General features: G+C 42.5%; 1 protein-coding gene across 2 annotated transcripts in view; it reads left to right on the plus strand.

The window, feature by feature from the left end:
• CEP250 (centrosomal protein 250) overlaps nt 1-22,326 on the plus strand; it is a 32,434-nt gene extending 10,108 nt beyond the window's left edge. The window contains exons 12-31 of one of the 2 annotated variants that reach the window (XR_011804429.1): nt 452-596; nt 887-1,033; nt 1,211-1,441; nt 2,960-3,153; nt 5,257-5,384; nt 5,566-5,735; nt 6,518-6,697; nt 7,775-7,909; nt 8,218-8,361; nt 8,806-9,107; nt 10,610-10,769; nt 11,596-11,920; nt 12,337-12,464; nt 12,730-12,850; nt 14,376-14,530; nt 15,139-18,606; nt 19,284-19,436; nt 19,838-19,951; nt 20,125-20,278; nt 21,727-21,867. Coding sequence is in view for 1 of the 2 variants with exons in the window: in XM_027473011.3 (XP_027328812.2) it covers nt 452-596; nt 887-1,033; nt 1,211-1,441; nt 2,960-3,153; nt 5,257-5,384; nt 5,566-5,735; nt 6,518-6,697; nt 7,775-7,909; nt 8,218-8,361; nt 8,806-9,107; nt 10,610-10,769; nt 11,596-11,920; nt 12,337-12,464; nt 12,730-12,850; nt 14,376-14,530; nt 15,139-18,606; nt 19,284-19,436; nt 19,838-19,951; nt 20,125-20,172; nt 21,727-22,014 (6,736 nt within the window). In the remaining variant the exon portion in view is untranslated. Of the gene's footprint in view, nt 1-451; nt 597-886; nt 1,034-1,210; nt 1,442-2,959; nt 3,154-5,256; nt 5,385-5,565; nt 5,736-6,517; nt 6,698-7,774; nt 7,910-8,217; nt 8,362-8,805; nt 9,108-10,609; nt 10,770-11,595; nt 11,921-12,336; nt 12,465-12,729; nt 12,851-14,375; nt 14,531-15,138; nt 18,607-19,283; nt 19,437-19,837; nt 19,952-20,124; nt 20,279-21,726 lie in introns of both variants that reach the window. The other variant, XM_027473011.3, reaches the window with a different exon arrangement.
• The last annotated feature ends 529 nt before the right edge of the window (nt 22,327-22,855 follow it).

Raw genomic sequence — 22,855 nt, forward strand, 5'->3', positions numbered from 1 at the left:
CATTGGTTTGAAAATTCATATACATCCCCTCCCCAAAAAGATTGCAAGCTCTTCCAGTGCTGAAGTTGAGAACAGTTTGGGGAAATACTATGTAAACCCAAAAAAGTATCTTATCCAAAGAAGAACTTTGCTGTCTTCTATCCATTGTATCAGAAAGGAGAGAGGTAACTAACAGGCAGGAAGCTGTTAGGATAAGAGTTACCAAACTTTTTGGAAATGTACTGTGATGTTTGAAACTTTTTTTTACTTTCTTACTGGTGAACATTTCACCTACATCAGTGAGAAAGAGTGGCGCAGCTCTAGTCAGAAAAACCCAGCATTCTTCAAGTGTAAATAGAACGTTGGTGGAAATCCTTCAAACTGTTGTATCTGGGGTGTAGTATGTAGTCTTTGTTTTGGAAAGGATAATGTTTTTGTCACTAAAAACATGTTTACCTTTCCCCTTCTCAAGTCTGAAGGACTTAGCTGCACTTGAAGCAAAACATTCATTATTACAGAGTGAGTTGGTAGTCACAAGAGAGATGCTGGAGAAATCACACCTTCAGAGGGATCTGCTGAAGCAAGAGAAACACGAGCTTACAATGGCACTGGAAAAGGTATGGCCACTTTTTCCTAGATAGCACTTGTGGGAGAGGGGGTTCTGATAGCAAGACCACCACAGATGCTGTTTCTGGCAGTAGAAGTGAGGGAAAAATGGTGTTATCCTTCTTGGACAATGCTGTGTTCCATACAGATTCTGTGGTGGATTTAATCCTCATGTACTTATTGGAAAGGTTTAAATGGGAGTACATCAGGCTTGTCAGAGATGCAAAGGGGATCTGGAGTTGCTGCTTAAAGTCAGGGATATTCCTGTCTTCGTTTTCATGTTGTTCGTTTGTCTCTCCAGGCAGAGCAGTCAGTAGCAGAGTTGACAGGGGCTCAGAATAAGCAGAGCTCTGAAATAGCTGATCTACATGTTGCCACAGCAAAGATGAGCAGTATTAATGAAGCTCTTGCATTGGATAAAGTGCAACTGAACAAGCTTGTGTTGCAGGTGAGCAGAGTTTCCAAGGATTCTGCCAGGTGATTGTCTCCAGCTGCTGTTTCTTGTCAGACTTTGCCTTCAGACAGGATGACTGTCTGAATATCGAGAAGTGTTATTTTTCTGTCCAGACTTCATGCAGAGTAAATCTTGCTGTATTTTGTTCCCTCTCTGCTTCCATGACTGTAGCTGGAACAAGAGACCGAAGTTCTGTCAGGTAAAGTGGATGAGATGGAAAGAGCAAAGACCTCTGTACAGGAGAAGATGAGCTCTTATAAAAGAACAAATGAAGAGCTTTGCGCAGAGAAATCCCACCTGGAGCAGCTGCTAAAGAAAGCAGAGGAGCAACAGGAGGGGCTGCAGGTGCAACTGAGAATACTGACAGAGGAGAAGGAAGAAACCCAGGAAAAACTCAACCAGGTAAGACAAAAAAACAGTTTCTTCTGATATTTGGCTGCTTGGCTCAGGGAAGCTGTGTCTGTTTGATATTTCAGCACTTTTGTCAACAAGATGCTTGGTAGTACTGGAGGTCAGAAAGCTCTCTTTACTTCCTTTTAGAAATGGTTTGGTGGTTTGCAGAGATTGTAGTTCTGAGGGATTGATCTGTCCTTTGATTCTACAGCATATTTTAAGTTGTCTGCTTTGGCCTGTTTTTTTTTGCTTTTGATAAATTTCATAGAAGTTACTTTTGTTGCCTGTGCACCTGAATGAGGCTATTACTGTTATCTGTGGCAAAAGAAGCAAACAATTGTAGCTCTTCATCTTTTTCTGAGGTAAAAAACAGGCTGTATGTTTCCATTTATGCTTTTTGTTGTGAAGACCACAACTTTCACAACTCCGTTCTTGTTTATCGTAGGAAGCAGTACAGAGCTGCAAGTCAATATCTACTGCCTTGTACTGCTAGGAAGGGGAATGACATCTTGCTGTTGTTGTTCAAACTATATTTTAAGACAAGACATAAATTGTAGGTTTGAATTGTTAGAGCCTCTTTAGGCTTTCAGGAGGAATTTAAGAAATAGGTGAACAGGCAAGATTCTTTTCTCTCGACTAACTGATTTCAATATATTAGAGAAAAAGCTCATGAGATTCATACCACTGGAGGAGAGTTTTTCATCATTTAAATGACAGTTTTGTAATGTACAGTCATGGGTATTTGCGGATAACTGAGAGGAAAATAGCTTCTTTCTCATCGTCTGTTCTGTTCTAGTCTTTGGCTATAGGGTAAATTGTTTGTCAAGTACAAAGCAAAGGTGTTATATTGAAGATAAAAGCTTAAAAATAGTGGTTAATCTTCAAGATTGAATATCAGCAAGGTATATTAGAAAACTTATTTGTGTAAGATGATTGAACATTATTACTGACATGAATTACTATATAGAGTCTACCATTTTTTTGGCCATGTCAGCCAGACTTTCATAAATCACTAAATTACAATGCTCACCATAAGGGCTGTTTCCCTATCAAACATCACCTCACTGCATCCAACAGCTTTACATTTATTCTTTTTTTTCTTTTTTTTTTTTTAAAAAAAAAAAAAAAGGAGAAACCATATTTATTTTAACTCTCTTCAGTGAGGAAAGTTACTTTTGCTGAAACCTACCTGAAAATTTCCAGCACTGATACAGATTCTGAGAGAATTTTAGTTTGCAAGGTAGCAGTTCTGGAAAATGCAGGATTTTTGCATGAAAACACGTAGTCTGGGATATGTACGTTTGTCCTAAAGTAGCTGTCTGGTCCCAGCCAACCCAGTATAGCCCTACACGTCACTTCCAAGTCCCAGTGCCTTTCGGCACTGTGAGTATTAGTGCTGTATACAGCAGATGCTCTTAGGCTTTTATCCCACAGTACAGGAGCTCTAACTGATTCAGAAGTGACACTGGTTGGCTCTGAGCAGATCTTCAGAGAAATGACTAGAACTGTATTTTATCCTGCTTTCAGGTTTACCTCCAGCAAGAGTCAGCTAGCAGTGGTTTGGAGCAGTTGCGCCAAGAGTCCTCTCGCCAAGAGGATGCACTGGCCAAGGTGTCCAAAGAGAAGGAATTCCTGGTGCATGAGAAGGCTGCCCTTGAAGTGCGACTGGCAGCTGTGGAACGGGACAGACAAGGCCTTTCAGAGCAGCTGGCAGAGGCCAGGTAAAGGCAGGGAGGAGGCCCTAGACAGGACATTATTTAATGTCTGTAATTATAAAGGTGGTAATCATTACACAAGGATTTATTGCAAACCGTATGCTTGTCAGACAGCTTGACCTTCCATAGACAGAAAACTGAAGAATCTCGAGGGGAAAAAACAACAACCCGTATATCATGTTTTTTTCTGAGAGCTAAATCTAACAAAGCTTTGGGCTCATGTTTGTGCTACCTTGCACGTGACTGTGAAGTCTAAAGCAAGCCAATCTGAATCCTCAGTATCAGGTACCTTGGCTCTGCATTGAGAAATAACAGTGCCATGCTCTCTGCTTGCATCTAGATGTTTAATGGAGCCTGAGGCTTCTCTTTGTTTTTGTTTTCTTGTTCTGTACATTTAAACAGAAACCTTTAGGATTCAAGGGTACTATATACAGGCATTCTGAGTAGGACGCTGTCATAGAGGGTAAAGCTAGAGGCTTCTGCTGAAAATCTTGAGGACTTTCTGTTTCTAAGCTAACTCATGTTAATTGTGGTACAGGACCTGGGTTTGGTTCTGCCTGCAGCGGGGAAGCTTCTTTTGAAACCTTGCCAGTCTTTGGGAATTGCTTATCACTGATGTGTGGGTCCTGTACACCTTAGCACGTGGCCTCTAGAGACGGATATCACAGAGATATTATGCAGAGAAGGAACAAGATACTGTCCTTGTGCTGTATCAGGCTACTAAGATCAAACGTGACAAGTTCTGCTTTTCACAAACAATGTTTGTCCTGTGTTCTAGGCGGCTTTTAGAAGACTCCTGAACTTGCAAAGCTGTATAAATGTTATTTTGGAGGTTGTCTGTCATGCATCATGACTTACACTTGACCACTCCAGAGTATGTTGTTGGCAAGGCTGATAAACACTGTTTCAGCTCAGTATGTTTCTTGAGAGCTGCTGCTTCTTCTGAGCTCCAGCTTCTCTTATTTGATCCAGCTGAATAATATTTTGTCAATTTGGCTGTACTGCTTGTTCATAACTTTTATTGCTGGCTAAACTTCCAGAGGAGAGTGTAGCCAGAGCTGCAAGGTGGAATATGATAAATTTTGAACTTGAACTGTCTATAAACAGCTCTTCTCTTTCTTCTAATGGCTGTAACACTGATGTGATTTTCCAGGTTTTATCAGTGTAGGTGAAGTGGAGGATACTTACTGCTTGATTATATCTGTTCCATATATTGTCATGAAAACAGAGATTGGCAGTAGGTACTTACAGAGAGTCTTTATTAAGCATTCAGCTCTTTTTATTTTTCAGTGACAGCATCAGTAAAAAGAAGAGGGAAATTAGTTATAAAGAGCCTTTGTTAATAGATAAAAGCATTAGCAAGAAGAATCATCAACTGCTCTTGCCAGATGATGGTCTCGAGCCTTTTGCTGTCACAGTTTTGGACTCTGTCTTCTCTGTTCTGTTTCAAAGGCTGATTTCTATTTATCATTAAAGTGTAGCACATTTACTTTGGACTGTCAGAGATTGGCATAGTCAGATATGTGTTTGCTCTTCTTGCTTGAAGATATGTCTTCCATTGTACAACAAAGCAGTGAAATGTTGCTATTGTGGGTTTTATTGCTGTACCTTTAATGATGTTATCCTAATTGTGTCCCTGTACTAATGAAGCAATGCTGTATAGTGTAAGACACTGGCACACAGGACTCAGTATTAGAGCAGGGAAGTAACTTCAGCTCCAGGTTCCAAAATCCTGTTGTCATTCAGAAGTGCTGATGATATCAGGGCTGTGAGCGCTGATGGATGGATTTTTGCTTGCTGGTACAGATTCTGTGGGCACAACTACTTGTTTGTCATATATCAGATGACAGCAATTTAAGATTTGGCTATTGAGATCAAATTAGACTGTACTTCCTGTGTTATGCTAGGTCATAAGTAAAACCTGGGCATTCCCTTGGAGAGGCCTGCCTTGCTATTTAAAGTAGCAGAAATATGTCTTATGTTCATAAATTTCCACACAACCCATTTTCCATTCTCAGGTGTGGGGATTATGAACCACTTCTTACTGAAATAACTCCCCGAGCATGTTAGGAGTAAGAAGCTCATTCTTTCTATGTTTACAACATGCAGGTCAGTGAAGGAGACCCTGGAATCAAGCCTGTTTGAGGCGCAGCAGCGTATATCTCAGCTGGAGATCACCAGGAGTCAGCTTGAAATGCAACTGCATACAGTCATCCAGGCTAAGGAAGTGGTGCAAGGTAAGAGCCTCATGTATTTTGTCTCTGGTGATACTCTCACCTGGTTGCAGTGCAGTGCTGAGGAATGAAGGAGATGCAGCCAGAGTCCTTTTGCACTGAAATTAAAACAGCTTAAGGCTAGCAAAATCAGAACCATTGTTTCTGTAGGTACTGAATTTCTTGCCATTTGTCATGTTTGCAGGGGAAGTGAAGTGTCTTCAATGTGAGCTGGAAGCAGAGAGATCTTTAATGAAGCAGGAACGGGAAAACATGGCACAACAGCTCCTGCAGACAGAACAGCAGTATAACAATGCTCTCAAACTTCATCAAACTGATCATGAAGTGGAAATAAACAAACTCCTACAAGACCTGGTAGGAAACAATATGGTTTCAAGCAGTCTTAGTGGGATAGATTTAGCATAATTATAGCCTGAGCCTGAGAAATGGCAGTAATCATCTGTCATAGGCCACACACTGCTAGGTCAGACAGCAGAGCCAGAGGCTCATCCTTGAAGTCTCGTATGTGAAGGCCCACATGACTATGTCAGGACAGTAAATGTAGTCACCAATTCAGTGTGGCCTTAAGACAAATTCAGCAGAAGGTTGGGTGAACTCAACCCAAAGCCTTGCAGCAAAGGGGTAGGATCTTGACCAGACTCCTGTATTTCATGAGGTAAATTACTAACATTCCTGCCAAATGCAATCACAGAAACTATGTTCCTTTCTTTCCGTCCTTTCATGGTTGACAGAGGTATTACCCTTGGGTTTAAAGCATGTGGGACAAGCTCCTTGTTCCTGGTACTTCAGTCCATGGTCTGTCTTGTCACTAGAGCATCAGGATACTAGCCTCTTTCTCACCCTGCAGTCAGTCTGCATCTTTTTATTGAATAAAATGGACTTGAGTACTGAAAATGGAGATGAGAACAGAGAGAAATGCTAAGAACAAAGGTGTTAGGAAACAGGCAGCCATCAAAGAGGGGAAGGTGTTACCTCCTTTTATTCCACCTGCTGATCTGCCTTTTAAGTTCCTTGAAGGGCACAAGGCGACTGCTGTTTGCTGTTCAGGCAGAGGCTTGGGGGAGGGATGGAGATTCACATGTTTCTTATGAGGTTACCTGAGACTTCATCTTGAAATCTTTTCCTTCACTCATCAGGCAAATGAGCGGGAAGGGCACCATTTAGAGCTGCAGGAGATGCTGGAGAAATGGGAAAAGGAGAAAGCAGAGACAGAAGGTGAGCATGAGAAGAAGCTGTTTGATATGAAGCAGAAGGTTGCTACAATGCAAGCTCAACAAGAAGAGGAACGAACTAGAGTTGAAAATGCTAAGCAAGAGGTAAAGAGTGTGAATGCAGAATTCGTGTTTTTACTCTTCTGGTCTCCTTATTGGTAATTTTTCTTTTGACACTATACATCTGGGTAGAGATGTCTGTTGGATGCCCTTCTGTAAACAGGAGTTGCCTTAACAACCATAAGACTTTTGTGCCGTGAAGCACAGTGCCTATAATGCAAGAGACTATCAGAGTGTAAGGCAGGAAGTCCAGTGCAGACCTGAAGATAGCATAAACACCATAATCATATCTCACAGTGGTGAGCTGAAGGAAGCAATGTGTACAGAAAAGATGGAGTTATGGGAGTTAGATGGATATTGGACTGTGAGAGCATGCCTTGAGTGTCCCTTTTTTTCTGAAGTGTTTGAAGTATTTTCTACTTTGAATTTGGTGAAGTGAAAGGCATGCAGGACTTTTTGGCAGTGGGAATTAAATGTTTCTGAGTAGTGTAACAGAGATGGCCTCCAGGCTGTGTTTCAAGTCACTTGCTGGGTAACTGTTTTGTGACCAGACCCATGTGCCAAAGCAACCCTATTGTGTGCTGAGAGTCTTCCTTGTGTTCTACCCAAATTCCTTCTTATGCAGATTGGCAACGCATGGCTGTACCCATAGTTGTGTCTGCAGGTACTGAAATGACAGAATTAGCTGTAAGAGGTGGCAGCGTATCCTTAAAACTGAAGTAATTTTCACCAAGCCCCACTTAGAATACAAGTTTTCTGAAGGAGCTGCTAGCTTCAGCTTTCTGGCAGACTTGCATGTTCTTTATTGCAAAGCAGATGCAAGAGTCTATATTAAAAGACAAAGAGGACACGACAGAAGACGAAGAATATCCTCACCAGCACTAGAAAAAGGTCACACATATTCCTATTAGATGGTTAAAAGTTTACTGAATACTCAGTCACAGATGGACCGCAGATGTTTATACTGCCAAACTCACTTAGGAATCTGTGCCATCTAGTGACCTAGGAAACCAGCAGCATGTTGCTTTGAGAATGTGTGAACCTATCAGCCTTCCAAGTCTTTGAAGTCTGTGTGCATTTTTTTCTGTGAAGATTAAACCTGTCTTTTCTCTTTCTGTACAGGTCCTGCTAGAAAAAGAGAGTGAGAAGAAAGCTTTATTAGAGACACTACTGCAAACTCAGGGAGAGCTAACAGAAGCCTGCCAACAGCTTGAGCAACTGAGGCAAGAGGTGAAGGAGCAGCAAGTGTATGGGCAGGTAAGTCTCACTAGTAGGGCAGGTAGAAAACACAAGCAGTTGGTAACAGAGCCAAGTAAACAGTGAAGGACAATAAGAAGAAAATGAAACACAGGTCCTGGGACTGAAGAGGCAAGAACTACTGTAGACACTGGAGACACAGAGCATGGTAAGCTCCAGAAGCCAGCAAAAGAAAGGAAGGGTTGCAATGGAAGGAGTGGTGGGTAGAAAAGGAGAAAGTGGCTGAATGCATGTGAATGAGACAGAAGGAGGAAAAACATGGAGCTGATGGCAGGTCCCAGTAACTTGCTTTCCATTTGTATTTACAGAACATAACAGAAAAGCTGAAAGCAGAGCTGCAAGAAACTCGTTGTAAGATCAAGGCAGTGGAGAATATGCATAAGGAAGAAATCAAAACCATCAAAGAGGAACTGAATATTCTTCTTCATCAGAGGGATGATCTACAAAAACAGGTAACTTAAACAGCAAAAGATATTTTAGTTATCAAACAGGTCATGTCTCTACTTCTTGCTTTTCTGTTGCAAAACAGGCTGTTGGAGTAATTCCTCTGACTGCCATCATAGGTGTCCATCTCAGCTGGTCTAAAGGAGACTTAGCAGTCACCTGAATCTCAGCTGCTGCCCTGGACGGATGAGCTACTCCTTTTGCCTGTTTGCCAGTAATTGTCTGAATGGATTTTTGCTGGTCTGTTACTGCTAGCCTTGGTTTTTCTGATTTTTATCAGATAAACGTGATGTCCCTCTAGATTTTTATACAAGTCAGTTTTGTCCACTGTGAATTTAGTACTTCGTGACAAGATGAAATTTAAATCTGTTCTTCCCCTTTCTTCATAGTACATGATATGGCTGACAGTGACAAGCTGTCAAGTCTTTGAGTGCTGTTATGTGTTACTTCAGGTGGAAGAGTTGACATCACAGCTAGCAGCTTCCCAAGAGTCCCAACAAGCAATTGGCCTCAAAGCTCAGCAGGATCTGAATGAGGCACAGGAATTGTCAAGGCAGAAGGTACTGGAGGTTGTGCACCTCCAGAGGATTTTGGATGAAGAGAGGAGCCAGTGGGAAGAGGTAGAACATCAGAACAAAGAGCTACAAGTGTGTCTGCAGTCCTTGGAGGGGGAAAGGAGTCGATGGGAAGAAGTGGAGCGTCACAATGCAGAATTTGAAGCTTCACTGAAGGTCCTAGAGAGTGAAAGAGCCAGGTAATTGAAAGCCTGCAAGACTCTCTGTTCTATTTAATGAATTCCCTCTTTTAGACTTTTGCATATGAAAATGTCTCTTTTTTTTCTTTTGGTCACACTTCTTTTTCTGAAGCCAGTGGCTTTAGAAATAGTCTTTTCCTTAAAAGGAGGAGTTCTTTTTATTATGTCAGCTTATAAATACTGCAAATTAAACTTTCAGGGGTTTAAGCCTAGAACACAACAAAGGAGGCAGGACAAGCTGCAGTATAATGGGCTAAATAGATCCACCAGCTCCACCTTGGGTTCACTACACTTCAAACATTTAAGATCTGCACTAGTCTTCCGTCCTTATACTTATGGTTGGTAGAAGCCATCATGGAAGTTGGAGGCTCCCAAGAAACGAGCATGTTTTTCACTGCCATGTGTTACCCCATTCCTCAAAATATCCTAACAGGCATCTGGAGGTAACTCAAGCAGGGTCCCTTCTAGCCTCAACAGTTACCGATGTTATTGTCCAAGGAGTGCAACAAAGAAGAGAAAGGAGGCTACTTCATCTGGTGAAGTCCTGCCAATCTTAAACAGAACTCTTCACTGAAGAAGTTAAGTAACAGGCAGAGTACTCTTTTTTCTTTCTGCTATGAGGAATCCTACATCTTATATACGGATCTGAGTATTTCCTCCAAATCTCCATTACCACATTTGGTATCTGCCTTCATTTCTGCAGGGCTGTTTTCAATGAGTTCTTCTCCCAGTCTGTACATCTCAGAAATACTCTGTGTGGGTGCACATTATGGCTAGCATGAGGGATATGTTTCTTAGGCTGTAGCTTTCACAGAGGTGAGGTAGAAGGCAATCTGTGGTAAGACAGTTCTCTAATTGCCTGTTTCTTGGTCTCCAGCCCTTTGTTGTACATCTATGAGCATTAACATGAGCTCCACTGCATGGAGCAACCCAGCATAGAGGTGTGCATACAGACAAACAAGAAGATAAGAAAGATAAAAAAGGTATATTGTGGATTCTAGACATTTATAAAGATGCATTATCCATAAACCCATTCACAATTTGCATGTTTTCCTCTTCCCTGGAGTTCTTAGCCTTTTATGTTCTTCTCTGGCATTCTTGAAGTTGAGAAGAACCAGTGGTGGGTAAAACTGCCCCTTGGTACCACCTGTACTGCAGAATGGTAGAACATAGGATTGTATCTGTGGGTATCACTATGGCTTTTAACATCTCTGGTTAAAGTGTTTCAATATTTGTACGCCCCTATTAAGTTGTCTATATTCTTATTCACATTTCAAAAAAATATATGAAATTTAGCCAATAATTCAGATTTCCTCTGTGGAAGTGAGCATAGTGGACACATGCTTGGGTGTGATTGCCAGCCTGGCTTAGAACTGAACAAGCAGCCTAGTTATTTAGATAAACCTCAGCAGAGACAGTAATTTTCCCCTTGGTGGTGGAAGTCCTAAGAGGTTTCTAAATGTTATACACTGTAGTAATGAGTCACGCTCTCTTTCTTTCAGGCTGTCTCTGTCTCTGGAACAGAAGGAACTGAGCCTCAAGACCCTGGAAGAAAACAACCTTGCCCAGCAGAACGAGGTGTCTAAACTGCTTTCTGCTATTCAACAGGCCCAGCAGCTCCATTCAGACCACAGAAGAGAAATACAGGAGCTCAACAACCAGGTACCCTATCCAACAGCATTCTCTTCTCCAGGGAAATTGAATACCACTTTCAGCTTGTAGGCCCCACCTTTTTTCCCCTTCCAACAACACATGCTCCTGTGTTCTGTGCAGAGACTTTGCACATAAAAGTGAAGGCTGGATCTGCTATGTTCTCCCTGTGTTGTCCCCTGTTCTGTCATGGTTCAAGCCTGAACCTTTTATGAGGAAGAGCAGAAGACTCCTTTGGAATTTCTCAGTATCTATGTTGGAATGTCCCTAGGTGGTGTTTCTATCTCTATATAGAGACAGAAACCAGCAATCTGGTGAAACAGAAGTAGTTACCACAGAAGGCACTTCCATCTCAGCCAGTTCATCTGGTATTTGGGGGATGCACAATAAGGGATGCTCACAGACTTCTATTTGCTTCTACTCCCAGGCATATCTGGCAGCCTGACCTCCGTGCAGGGATGCTTGATCTGCCACCTCACGCTGCCAGCCTTCTACTCAAACACTTGCTGCTTCTGTTCTGAGGTTGGAAATTGGAATTGCAAATTCTGATGGTTGGGCTATTGCTTTCTGGATGGGGAAGTTTCCTTTTGGCCCCTTAACCTCCAGGCACCAGAATAAGTTTCTAGCTTACTGTCTGTTTTACTTGGTCTGAATCCTTGTTGTTTTTTTGTTGTTGTTGTTTGTTTGTGTGTGTTTTTTGTTGTTGTTTTGTTTTGTTTTTGCCTTTTGTTTCCAATGTTGTTGCTGCTTAAAGTAATTCCTGATTTTTTCCTCTACTTCCTGCTCTGCTGCCTCAGTAGCAGCACTGTCCCTGAGGCTCTGTGCATCTGTTTCATAGGTACAGTCACTGCAGGAAGTGGTGCTGGAGAAGGAGGCTGGCCTGGCAGCTCGGGAGAAGCAGCTATTACAGGATCTGGAGGAGTCCCGAGCCGGCGAACTGTGCTTGAGAGACTCCTTGCACATGCTGGAGACAGAGATGGCTGAACTTCAGCTGAGGCTTTGTAGCACAGAGAATAGAGCAAAGGCATTGGCTACAGAGTGCCAGCAGGCTAACAGTGCCCATTGTGAAGCCCAATCACAACTGGACAAACTGCGATTGGTTCTCCACCACGTGCTGTATGACAGCACTGATACAAGCAGAGGCCTGGTCACTTGGAATTCAGGCAAGTGTGGGAAGGTTGAGGAGACTGTGGAGTACACATAGGAGAGCAGATAAAATGAAGGGGTGTTTCTTTGTAATCCTAATAGATTCATCCTTTCACTTCAGACTGACTCAAGCCTTGAGAAGTCATGAATGCCTGAAGTCTCTGCACAGAGACAAGCTCCTGTTTGTATGTGGAGAAATAACCAACACCAAAATTAAATAGAGGCCCATAGTCATGGAAGTGTATGTGCGTTCTTCCATGGAGCAGCACCCACGTTAGTGGGCAGCGAAATAATGTTAGCCTATGACATGTCTTGCTGTAACGTGAACTCTAAGGCAACAACAAAGGTGCTGCCACCTTCTCCTATGTAAAAAGAGGCCTTGTTTGTGGGACCCCCATATTAAAGCTTGAAACACAGTGGCTTTTTTCTTCAGAACAGGATCGTGTTTGGAGCCTAACTGTTTCTCAGGCCAGGGAAGTCCCTGTAGAGCTCACAGTGGACAAAGTGGCAGCAGCCATAGAAGACCTGCGTCAGGACCTGAGGCAGACTCAGCAAGATCTGGTAATATGTCTCTGTAGTGCATCCAGAAATCCTGTCCTTCTGCTGAACTCAGCTGAGAAGCAGAGTGCCAGTGCCAGAACTGGTGTAAATTGTAGGCCAGGTTTGCTTGCTGCCACGGGGAAAACAGATGATCACAATTACACTTACCATTAATGTCCAACTGCCCCCTCCCACCTTGGTTACTTCTGCCTTTAGCTTTTGTACCTCCTTGTCTTCTGCCAACAGTGGCTCTGTGAACTCATATTGCTCTTCTTGCCTCTTCCAGAATGATGCCAGGAAGAAAGTACAGGACCTTGAGCTGGAGCTGAGCAAGAGGCAAGCTGAGAGGGACCACTTCAGTGCCTGCAATCAAGAACTACAGAAGCAGTTGAGTCAATGCCAGGAAGGTACAGCTTTGCCTTTCCAATCCACTGACCCAATCCTGTCTCAGGAGCAGGGATTTCTGGTGTCACACAGGAAAAGCGCAGTGCCAGGAGGTGGGAGGAGGGAAAAAGCAATCGAGCATGAGATTTGCCCATAGAACTACCAGTGAAAGCTTTTCATAACAAAGATCCAGTGGCTGGCACTGCATATAGTGCTATGACTGGTGATATGTGTTCAGAGGTGATCCCTCTCAGGTAATATATCACTACAAAGTAGGTGAGACTTGATACCTTACAGCATCTTTTTTCATACACTGTTTAAAAATCCCAACCTGCTAAAAACCTTATCTTTGCAGACTTCATTTTCCTCTTACATTGCCATTTCACAGAGCATCAGTTCAGTGTTAAGCTACTGTGTTGTTGTAATTGCCAATGCATCCTGTCTTCTGCTGTTTTTCCTAGTTTTCTGTTATCTAATGCTTTTGCATCCTAGTATCTGAGCTCAAATCTGTAGCAAACACAGTTTCTTGCTCCCCTAGCTGCTTCTTACTTATGTCTTTGGTAACACATTCACTTTGGATTTATCTACAAAGTGTTTTTCATATACTACTGATTGCACTTTCCTCTAATATCCAGGACTTCTCAGAGCCCTCCAGGGCTACTGTTCTCTCTGTATAAGAGCTGGACAGGCATCTCTGTTCTTCTCTCTGCTGTTATTTTCCCACTCTCCAAATCAGAATTGCTTTTCTATCTTCTTGTCTTGTTTTCCTTGTCTCAGACTACAGGAACAGGAAGTGTGAGCATTGCTCGTGCTCGTTGTTTCCCTCACATACTGCCACCTGCTCATGTAATACCTTTAACTACTCAGTATTTCTTTGTGTAACTTCTGTGAGATGGAATCAATGATCATTTTTCAGACTCTTTACAGCAGAGATTTCCAGCCTTAGATCATCCCTATTCTGGAAGATTTGTAGTGTTTGGTTTTCTTATCATACATGCTAACAGCATTTAAATTTTGCCATTGGGTAGATCCTGCTTGTCCCACTGGTCAGTACTTTTCCTGTTTAGACTAAATTGCTAGACAGGAACTATTCCTATAGTTCTATCTTTTAGCTTGTTTTAGTTCCTGTCTAATCCTGTGTGCTTCGGATGTCAGTACTGGTATGATGCTCAATTGTTCCTGCTCTGCTGTTGTCCTAGTATCATGGAATATTTTTTTTCTTTTTTCTCTGTCAACACACAATGTATTTCCCTAGTATCCTTCTGGACAAATACCTTAAAGTGTATCTTAAATCACAATGTTGGTATCTGTTCTATTTTCTAAAGCCTCTTATGTCATCCTGGTCGTTAACTGTGTCATAGTCAGTCTTTACTTTTGCTTCTCGTTCCTCCTCACCCACCCCCAACCTTTTTTCTTTAGGACTCTAAATTTCTCATCTACTGTAAAACACAGACAGATAGGAAAATGTTGTTTTCTCCCTAAGATACAAATCACTTTGGTTTTGCTTTGCTTTGCTTTTCACCTTCTCTTTGACCTTTACTGCTGCAGAGAGGCAGATGGCAGAAGACAAGAAGAACTCTCTACAAGCTGCCTTGCAGGCAGAGGCTGCTGCTCTAAAGAAGGAGGCTATGACTCTGCATCAAGAGGTGGCATCTTTGGAAATGAAACTTGAGAGCACTGAGAAGCAAAGAAAGGATGTGCTGGTAAGGCATAAAGGGCAATTTCTTGCATAATTTTTTGGTCTTCTGTTAATAATTCTAAGGAACAACTTTTTCAATAGAGATTTGGTTTTGGTTTTGGTTGATGCTGTACAGGTTTAGACCAAATCTGAGAAGATACAAATTTCAGAAGCACTGAATAAGTCTCTCATGTTTTACTTTCCCTCCATTCATTATCCCATTTCCCAGACTTTTTCTTTCCTGCCAATACCCATAGCTGAATTAGCAGAGTCAATACTTTGAATGAGAGAATACAGTCCAGAAGGGGGGGAGAACTAATATCACAAAATCTGTAGAGAGAACACAGACCACTATGAAGGCAGAAAAATAGTATTTTCACCAGTGATTATTTTTTAATTTTTCCAATAGTATTCTTCTGAATAAGGAGAATTTGCTAAATACAGTACAGTTCTCAACATTTTTTTAGTGAAAATGGAAAATATAAATCAAGCAAGGAAACTAACTGAATGGGTAGAACTTTCTACAGCTCAAACTGCAGCCCTTGACTGCCACCAAAGTGGGAGTTCAAATCTAGTATGAAAACCAAACATATATAAATGTAATTATTGAATCTTTTTCTTGCTGTATTGCAGCATGAACGGGACAGACTGCTAGCAGTTGAAGAAAAACTAATGTGGGAGATAAAACTTCTTCAGGAATCAGTCACAGCTTCTGAAACACGAGCAAATACAGCAGCAGAAATGAATCACTCCCTTGAACAAGAACTTCAAACTACATTGTCTATCTTAAAAATAAAAAATGAAGAAGTGCAAACTCAGTGGGAGAAAATCCAGATGCTACAGAAAGAGGCAGCAGATGTAAAAGCTTTGGAGGAGAATCTTACTCAAACAAATGCCATCCTATTAAAGAGAGAGGGAGAAATGAAGTTATACCAGGAACAGATGAGAATACTGGAAAACCAGGAAGAAATGCATAAAACAACTCTAGATCAGATCATTAAGGACATTAAAGAGAAAAAAGAGAAGACAGAATCCCAGCAAGAAAAAATAAAGGAGCTAGAGAAGCAGCAAGAAAAACAGATGATTGCTGCAAGCAAGATGAGCAAAGACCTAGAAGACAGAGACCAGGAGATCAGAACCCAGCAAGAAACGATACGTGAGCTGGAGAAGCAACAAGAAGTGCAGAGGACTGCTGTGAGTAAGATGAGCAAAGACCTGGAAGACAGAGACCAGGAGATTAGATCCCAGCAGGAACTGATACAGGAGCTGGAGAAGCAACGTGAAATGCAGAAGACTGCTGTAAGCAACATGAGCAAAGACCTGGAGGAGAGAAAACAGGAGATCAGATCCCAGCAGGAACTGATACAGGAGCTGGAGAAGCAGCAAGAAATGCAGAGGACTGTTGTGAGCAGGATGAGCAAAGACCTGGAAGACAGAGACCAGGAGATCAGGACCCAGCAAGAACTGATCCGGGACCTGGAGAAGCAGCGAGAAACACAGATGACTGCTGTGAGCAAGATGAGCAAAGACCTGGAAGACAGAGACCAGGAGATCAGGACCCAGCAAGAACTGATTTGGGACCTGGAGAAGCAGCAAGAAACGCAGATGACTGCTGTGAGCAACATGAGCAAAGACCTGGAGGAGAGAAAACAGGAGGTCAGATCCCAGCAGGAACTGATACAGGAGCTGGAGAAGCAACGTGAAATGCAGAGGACTGCTGTAAGGAACATGAGCAAAGACCTGGAGGAGAGAAAACAGGAGATCAGGACCCAGCAAGAACTGATTCGGGACCTGGAGAAGCAGAGAGAAACACAGATGACTGCTGTGAGCAAGATGAGCAAAGACCTGGAAGACAGAGACCAGGAGATCAGAACCCAGCGAGAACTGATCCGGGACCTGGAGAAGCAGCGAGAAACGCAGATGACTGCTGTGAGCAACATGAGCAAAGACCTGGAGGAGAGAAAACAGGAGGTCAGATCCCAGCAGGAACTGATACAGGAGCTGGAGAAGCAATGGGAGGTTCAGAGGACTGCTGTAAGCAACATGAGCAAAGACCTGGAGGAGAGAAAACAAGAGATCAGATCCCAGCAGGAACTGATACAGGAGCTGGAGAAGCAACGGGAGGAGCAGAAGGCTGCTGTGAACAGGATGAGCAAAGACCTGGAAGACAGAGACCAGGAGATCAAATTCCAGGAAGGGAAAATAATGATTCTAGAACAACATGGTACATCACAAGTGAGAAGTCTGCTAGTGGATCTTGATCATATGAAAGGAAACTTGCAGGAGAAAAATTTAGAGCTTATGTCTCTGACTCAGCACATCCAAGAACTGGAGATGGAGAAAGAACAGGTAAAATCTTTGCACGCAAGTCTTGAACACCTTGGAGCAGTTCTTAGAGACAGAGAGAGTGAGTCTGACACTCAAAGGGATCAGTTAAGACTCTTCCAGCAGTACAAGGCACATCAAGAGGAGTACTTGCAAGAGCTTCATGGTAAAATAGAAAAGATGACCCTTTCTTTATCTAAAAAAGACCAGGAGCTTGAGTCACAGCAAAAACAAATTCAGGAAGCTGAAGAAGTCACGGAAATGAAGTTGAAGACTGTCCATGATCAACTAGAGCAGACATTAGAAACTTTAAAAGAAAAGGACAAACTCCTAGACATCCAAAAGCAACAAACAAGGAAACATGAGGAAAAAACAGAAGAACAAATTAATATCTTATATAAAGACTTAGAATACACTAAGGCAATATTGAGAGAGAAGGATTTCATGATTGAATCTCAGAAGGAACTGATTGAGACTTTCCAAAAACAAGAAAGAGACTTTGAGCAGCAGAAGGAAATTCTGCAGCATCTTAAAGTGGCTCTAAAGGAACATGAGCAAGAAATTATATCACCTAAAAAACAATGTGAAGTGTGCAAAGGAAAGGAGGAAAAGCATGAAGCTGATCAAGCAAGTCTTCAAGAAACAAAAGTGACTCTGAAAGAAAGGGAAAGAAAGATAGAGATACTGGAGGAGACTGTCTCTAAGCTTCAACAGCAAAATGAAGAGGCAGTGATGCAGACTACAGCTATACTGCAAAAACTGGAACATGCTGAATCTTCTCTAGCAGCTAGAGATCAAGAGAGAGTGTCTCTGCAAGAGCATGTCCAGGAACTTCAAGAGCAGAAGGAGTTGGAAGGCAAACAGGCCAAGAGTCTACAGCAGGACCTAAACAAAATGAGCCAAACAATGAAAAAGAAAAATTTGGAGATCCTTAAGCAGTCAGAGCAGATTAATGTGTTCCAGCTTCGTGAAGAAAGCATGAAAGTAGCACTAACATCTTGCCAGAATCAAGTAAATCTACTTGAGGAAGTGTTGAGGAAGAGAGATGAAGACAACAAAACTCTTATGCAAAAACTTCAACAACAAGAAGAAGAGCTGAAGACCTTGCAGAATCTCCAGCTTATGCTAACTGAGAAGAAAGAAGAGATTAGACATCACAGAGAGCAAAAGAAGGTCCTGGAAGAAGCCTTGCATGAGAAAGAATGGGAGACTAAGGCTCAAGGTGAGCAAAAAAGGTTAGAAGATGAGGAAATGAGAGGTCTTCGGGAAGATGTCCAGCACATTCAGCAGATGCTGATAAAGAAGGATGAAGAGATCAAGTGCCAGAGAGACAGAGTCAGGTATTTAGAGAAGACTCTGACAGGGAGAGAACAAGAGCTTAGGAGGCAGAGTGAACTCCTGAAACAATTAACGTCAGCTTTGCGATGGAAAGATGAAGGGGAGACCCTAAAGAAACAAATCCAGAAACTCCAAAAATGGGAAGAAGAGGAAGCAGAGAGGAAGAAAGTCCTCCAGGAGAGAGACCACTTCTTGAAAAGGCAGAAGGAGCTAGCCCAGCAACTGGAAGATGAGAGGAAAGTAAAAGGAGAAGAATTGAAGCGTGTGATTGCTATTTTGAAGCAGACTGAAAGTGGAGAAATCGAATGGAAAGAGAAAGCACAAGCACTGACTCTTGCCCTTACTAAGAGTGAAAAGGCCAATGGGACTTTGAGGGAAGAAATAGCCATCTTGCAAAGTATGGTTTTAGACAGGGACGAGGACCGGTTTCATCTTCAGGTAGGCAGTATGACTGATCATTAGTCAACTAAAACATCTGTAAAGGATTCTAATTATGTTTCCCATAAATATTTACATGCTTGGCCAAAGAAACCATGTTTTCAGCCAAGAGGCTTGTCTGTCAGTGTAGCAGAGGCCAGAGACCACTCACCTGCTACAATTTTTTCTGTCACACCCAGAACTACTGAAAGAGCTATAGAGCTTACTGTTAAATCAAGCCCAAAAGTTGGGGGTTAGTAATTGGTTCTCCTGTCTAGTATCCTGCCTAGGTAGGTTTAGGTGACATGGTGTGGTTAGGATTTGGCATGAAGAGGAAAGAGCACAGTTGACAAAACTAATGTGCTAAACTTTAGATTTATTTTTTTTTAAGATGGCTGAGCAGCAGCTACACTGACAGTTTTTAGAGTATGTTTTCAGATATCTGCTGTTTCTTACCACATTATGTTTATGTGTGGACAAGCAAGTTATTTGGTTACAAGTCACAGGAGTACGTGATGGTCCCTATGTAGAGCCACCAAGAAAATAAAGTGCTGTTTTGGCCCATGGACCAGGAGGGAAAGAAGGGAGTTAGCACTGTCCATTCCTGAAGCTGGTCACCCTCTCTGACTTGTTGATCTGGTCCTTCTAACCTTTATGTGGCACCAGCTCACATAATCTTCTCTGTGTATACCCAACAGGCTATTGCAGAAGGGGAGCAGCTATCATGGGTCACAGAGAAGAGACTCCTGTTGCAGCGGCTGGAGTGTCTGCAGCAAGCAATTGCAAGGCTGGAACATGAAAAGACTGAGCTGAAGCAACTCAATGCTGAGCTCAGGAGGACTCTTGAGCAGGTAAAACAGGCTTTCACTGCCTCTCCAATGCCTCATGGCCTTCTAGAACAGAACACAACACATTTCCATATACTGCCCTTTGGAGTCCTCTGCTTTTTTACCTCCTCTCCCACTTTCCTCTGTGGACATACACTTTCATGTTTTCCTTCTCTTGGGGCCATACACTACTTTCATAGATGAACATTCACTTAGGTACTACTCTTCATGCCCTGGTGTTGCCATACATGCACATTTGACACTCTTGTGTCAGAAACCTCCTCTTGCTTTTTCTCTTCCATAGTCTACATTGAGTGCTTTTTGCCTCCAGCTTTCTCTGGTGTAAGTAGAGTTTTCTCTGAGTAGAAATCTCACAATTATGTCCAGGCTAGTTTCTATGACTCTTTCTCCTATCCAACGTGCAGGTGGAACGTGAACGAAGAAGATTGAAGAGAGGTTATAGTGGTCAGTCACTGCGAGGTGCATGCAAGTTTTCTCTCTCAGAGTCTGATGAAGACAAGACGCCTGCTTCTAGACAGGTGTGAACAGAATCTTACTTGGTGGGAGAAGGGTCTGGCCATACAGAGAAACTATATGGCAAATGCCAGTGGCAACAGTGTCCTCCCTGTATAGACCTAATGTTAAGTCTAATATAGACAGTTACCCTGCCCAGACTGGAAACTAACAAGAAATTCTTGCTTTTTCTTCACAGGAGGAGGCTCATGCTCTCTCCAGTCAATTAGCTGAGTTACAGAATCAGGTGAGGAGTAGTTGTCATCAAAAGCTGCTGTAGCTGCACTGATGAGCACAACTTTACATGATGTTACAGCACAAGTTTTGTTTGGCTGGGTTCCAGCTGTCAGGAAGTGAGTACACCAGGCAATAAAAATAACCAGGTAGCTGCATCTGTTGGTCATGGTTAAACAACACTATTCATCTAGGTCTAGTCTCTGACTTTCCGTGTCAGGCATGGTGTGTGAGGGATTGGAAGAAATTCAGAAAATTGAAACTTGCCTGAAGCCAGAGAGTATTCTAAGGATGTTTTGTTTGAGCCTTACCCATCTTGTCAATGGTTTCTATTTTCCCTTGATTCGGTTAAAAGTGGAGCTTGCATCTTATCAGAATTCCAGGGACACAAGGCAGTGGCTGAGCTTGTAGCTTTCAGGCAATTATTAGTCTCATACTCTTATTCTGTGCTAATCACAGTCCCAGTATTGGACTACGTCAGAGACCTGAGCACTATCAGGATATTTGTTTTATCAGTGTAAGAGTGTACATTCCAATTACTATTCCATCATTTGATAGTGATATTTGGGTCAGGTATGCCCTGGTCTCCCTGAGGATGTTCACAGGTGATAAGGGCAAAATGCATATAATACTACTGTGGCTAAAGTACATAATGCTTAGCTCTGGAAAGTGAGCTAAGCACACTACTGAAGACTACAAGTTATCACCGGGAAGCTTCAGTGTCTGAAGTTCTCTTGCTAGAGATAATGAATGGTACCACTTTCCCCTTATGACTCATGTCTCCCTGCACTGTGGACCTGTTTCCATTCAGCAGGAAAATAAAGGTGCTCTGGTCAAAGAATAGTCCTTAGCTCGCTAATGAGGGCACTACTTGGTTATGGGAGACTGTAACTTGATCTTCCTCTTTCTGGGAGATGCTCTAAGCAGCAAATGGCCATTTTTCCCAGTTGTATCTACATTACCTGCCGAAGTGTGGGAGGGTTTTTCAGGTTTTACATCCCAGTTTCACAAAGGTGTCCTTGTTATTTCAGATATAATGTCAGATCTGTCCCTGTCTTCAGTAGTGTGGCTCCCTAGCTCTGAAGTTAGGAAAAAGGAGTGTTTCATCCCTTTTCATGTGTTGTTAGCAGTTAAGTTTTAAAGCTACATCATAACAGAACAGTTATTCCTGAGTACCTTGCCCCTGAATAACTGGTCTTTCTCGTGACAATTGTGTAACCAGTAGTCCTGCTGAGGAAAAAGCACATGGAACCTGTGGTGTTAGTAGTTCAAATTTCTCTTTTGAAAAAAAAGAATTGGGTTCTAAATCATGTAGGAATCTCTTTTATTTTAGCAAGTGTGAAAGAATGAAAGATACCGGTTTTGTATATGTATATGGTGTGACAGAAATAAACTGGAATTGTTGATCATCTACGCTCTGTTCAGGGTGAATTTGGAACCCCATTCACCAGTGACAAATTGTTGGTCAGGGCCGGAGGATGCTTCTGCACTGACAGCTGGTACTGAGGAGCCAAGGAGGGTCCTAACAGCCTGGGCTTCTCTGAGATCAGCCTTTTGCCTCTTTCAGGTTACCCTTCTGCAGCAGCAGTTGGCACAAGAACGAAAATACAAGCAGGACTATATTGAGTGTTGTGCAAAGACCAGCCAGGAGCTGTCAGACCTTCACCAAGAGCTGTCTTATTCCTTGGCAGCTGTGGTCAGGGAGCCCAATGCTGCTGTTCTGGAGGCAGAGACCCAGAAGTTGGATCGATCTCTGAACCACACCTTCGCACTAATGTCTCTGGACTGTGAGTATCCTGAGAGACAGCCATTGCATTCAACAGTCAGATCCACCACAAGGGATGGCCTGAGGTAACAGGACCGGTGTACAACCAAAGGCCTCAGTGGGAGATGAGTCAGTGGCCTGCTGTAGCAGGTGAACCATGGCAGGATGATTAGTTCAAAGCATGAGTTCTGAGGTAAGAGAAAAGTTCAGAGCACGGCATTCACTGCAAGGTCCCCTGCCAGATCAGTGGTGGGACAAAACTGGTGCTGGCTTGCATGGATAAGGTGAGGGGCATAAGTAGGCAAAAGCTCTTCTTCCAAAGTGCTCCATCACAGCATGCCTCATCAGTTTCCACATGGCTCTCCAAGTTAGGTTATTCCTGTCAGCTTCTGTACTGTTTACAAAGACTTTTGTATGGTTTTATTTTTTCAATAAACTTATGTTTCTAAAACTCTGTACGTTTCCTGATTTTTTTTCTCATTAGATTCTTAGAAGTCAATTCAGTATTTGGATGAATCCATTTCTTTCTGTACTTAAGGTAGTGATGAGCAGTATTCTGTGGGCAGCAGAAGGAGATATTTTGTTAATGCTTTCTTTTGTTGTATAGGTGCAGCTGGACCCTCACAGATGTCCTGTCTTGTACTGTTCTCAGAGCTGGTGTAGGAAGTAGAGGTACACTTATTCTGTTTGCAGTTGGAAGCATCTCATAACGACAGCAATTACTTTGTTTAATAAATTGTTCAAGACTACCTTATTTCTGTAGGGGGGGGGAAAAAAAAGCGGTAGATAAGTAATGTGGCTTAGGAAAAGATAATAGCTTTTCACTTATACATGTAAGCTATTGCATGATTGGGAAGAGAGAAGGAAGTGGAGCTATTACAAAAATGGAGTTTTGGAAAGGGCACCCTGGCAAGGGAAGGTGGGGGGAGCT

The sequence above is a fragment of the Anas platyrhynchos genome, chromosome 21 (assembly GCF_047663525.1).
Source record: "Anas platyrhynchos isolate ZD024472 breed Pekin duck chromosome 21, IASCAAS_PekinDuck_T2T, whole genome shotgun sequence".
NCBI classification, from domain to species: Eukaryota; Metazoa; Chordata; class Aves; order Anseriformes; family Anatidae; genus Anas; species Anas platyrhynchos.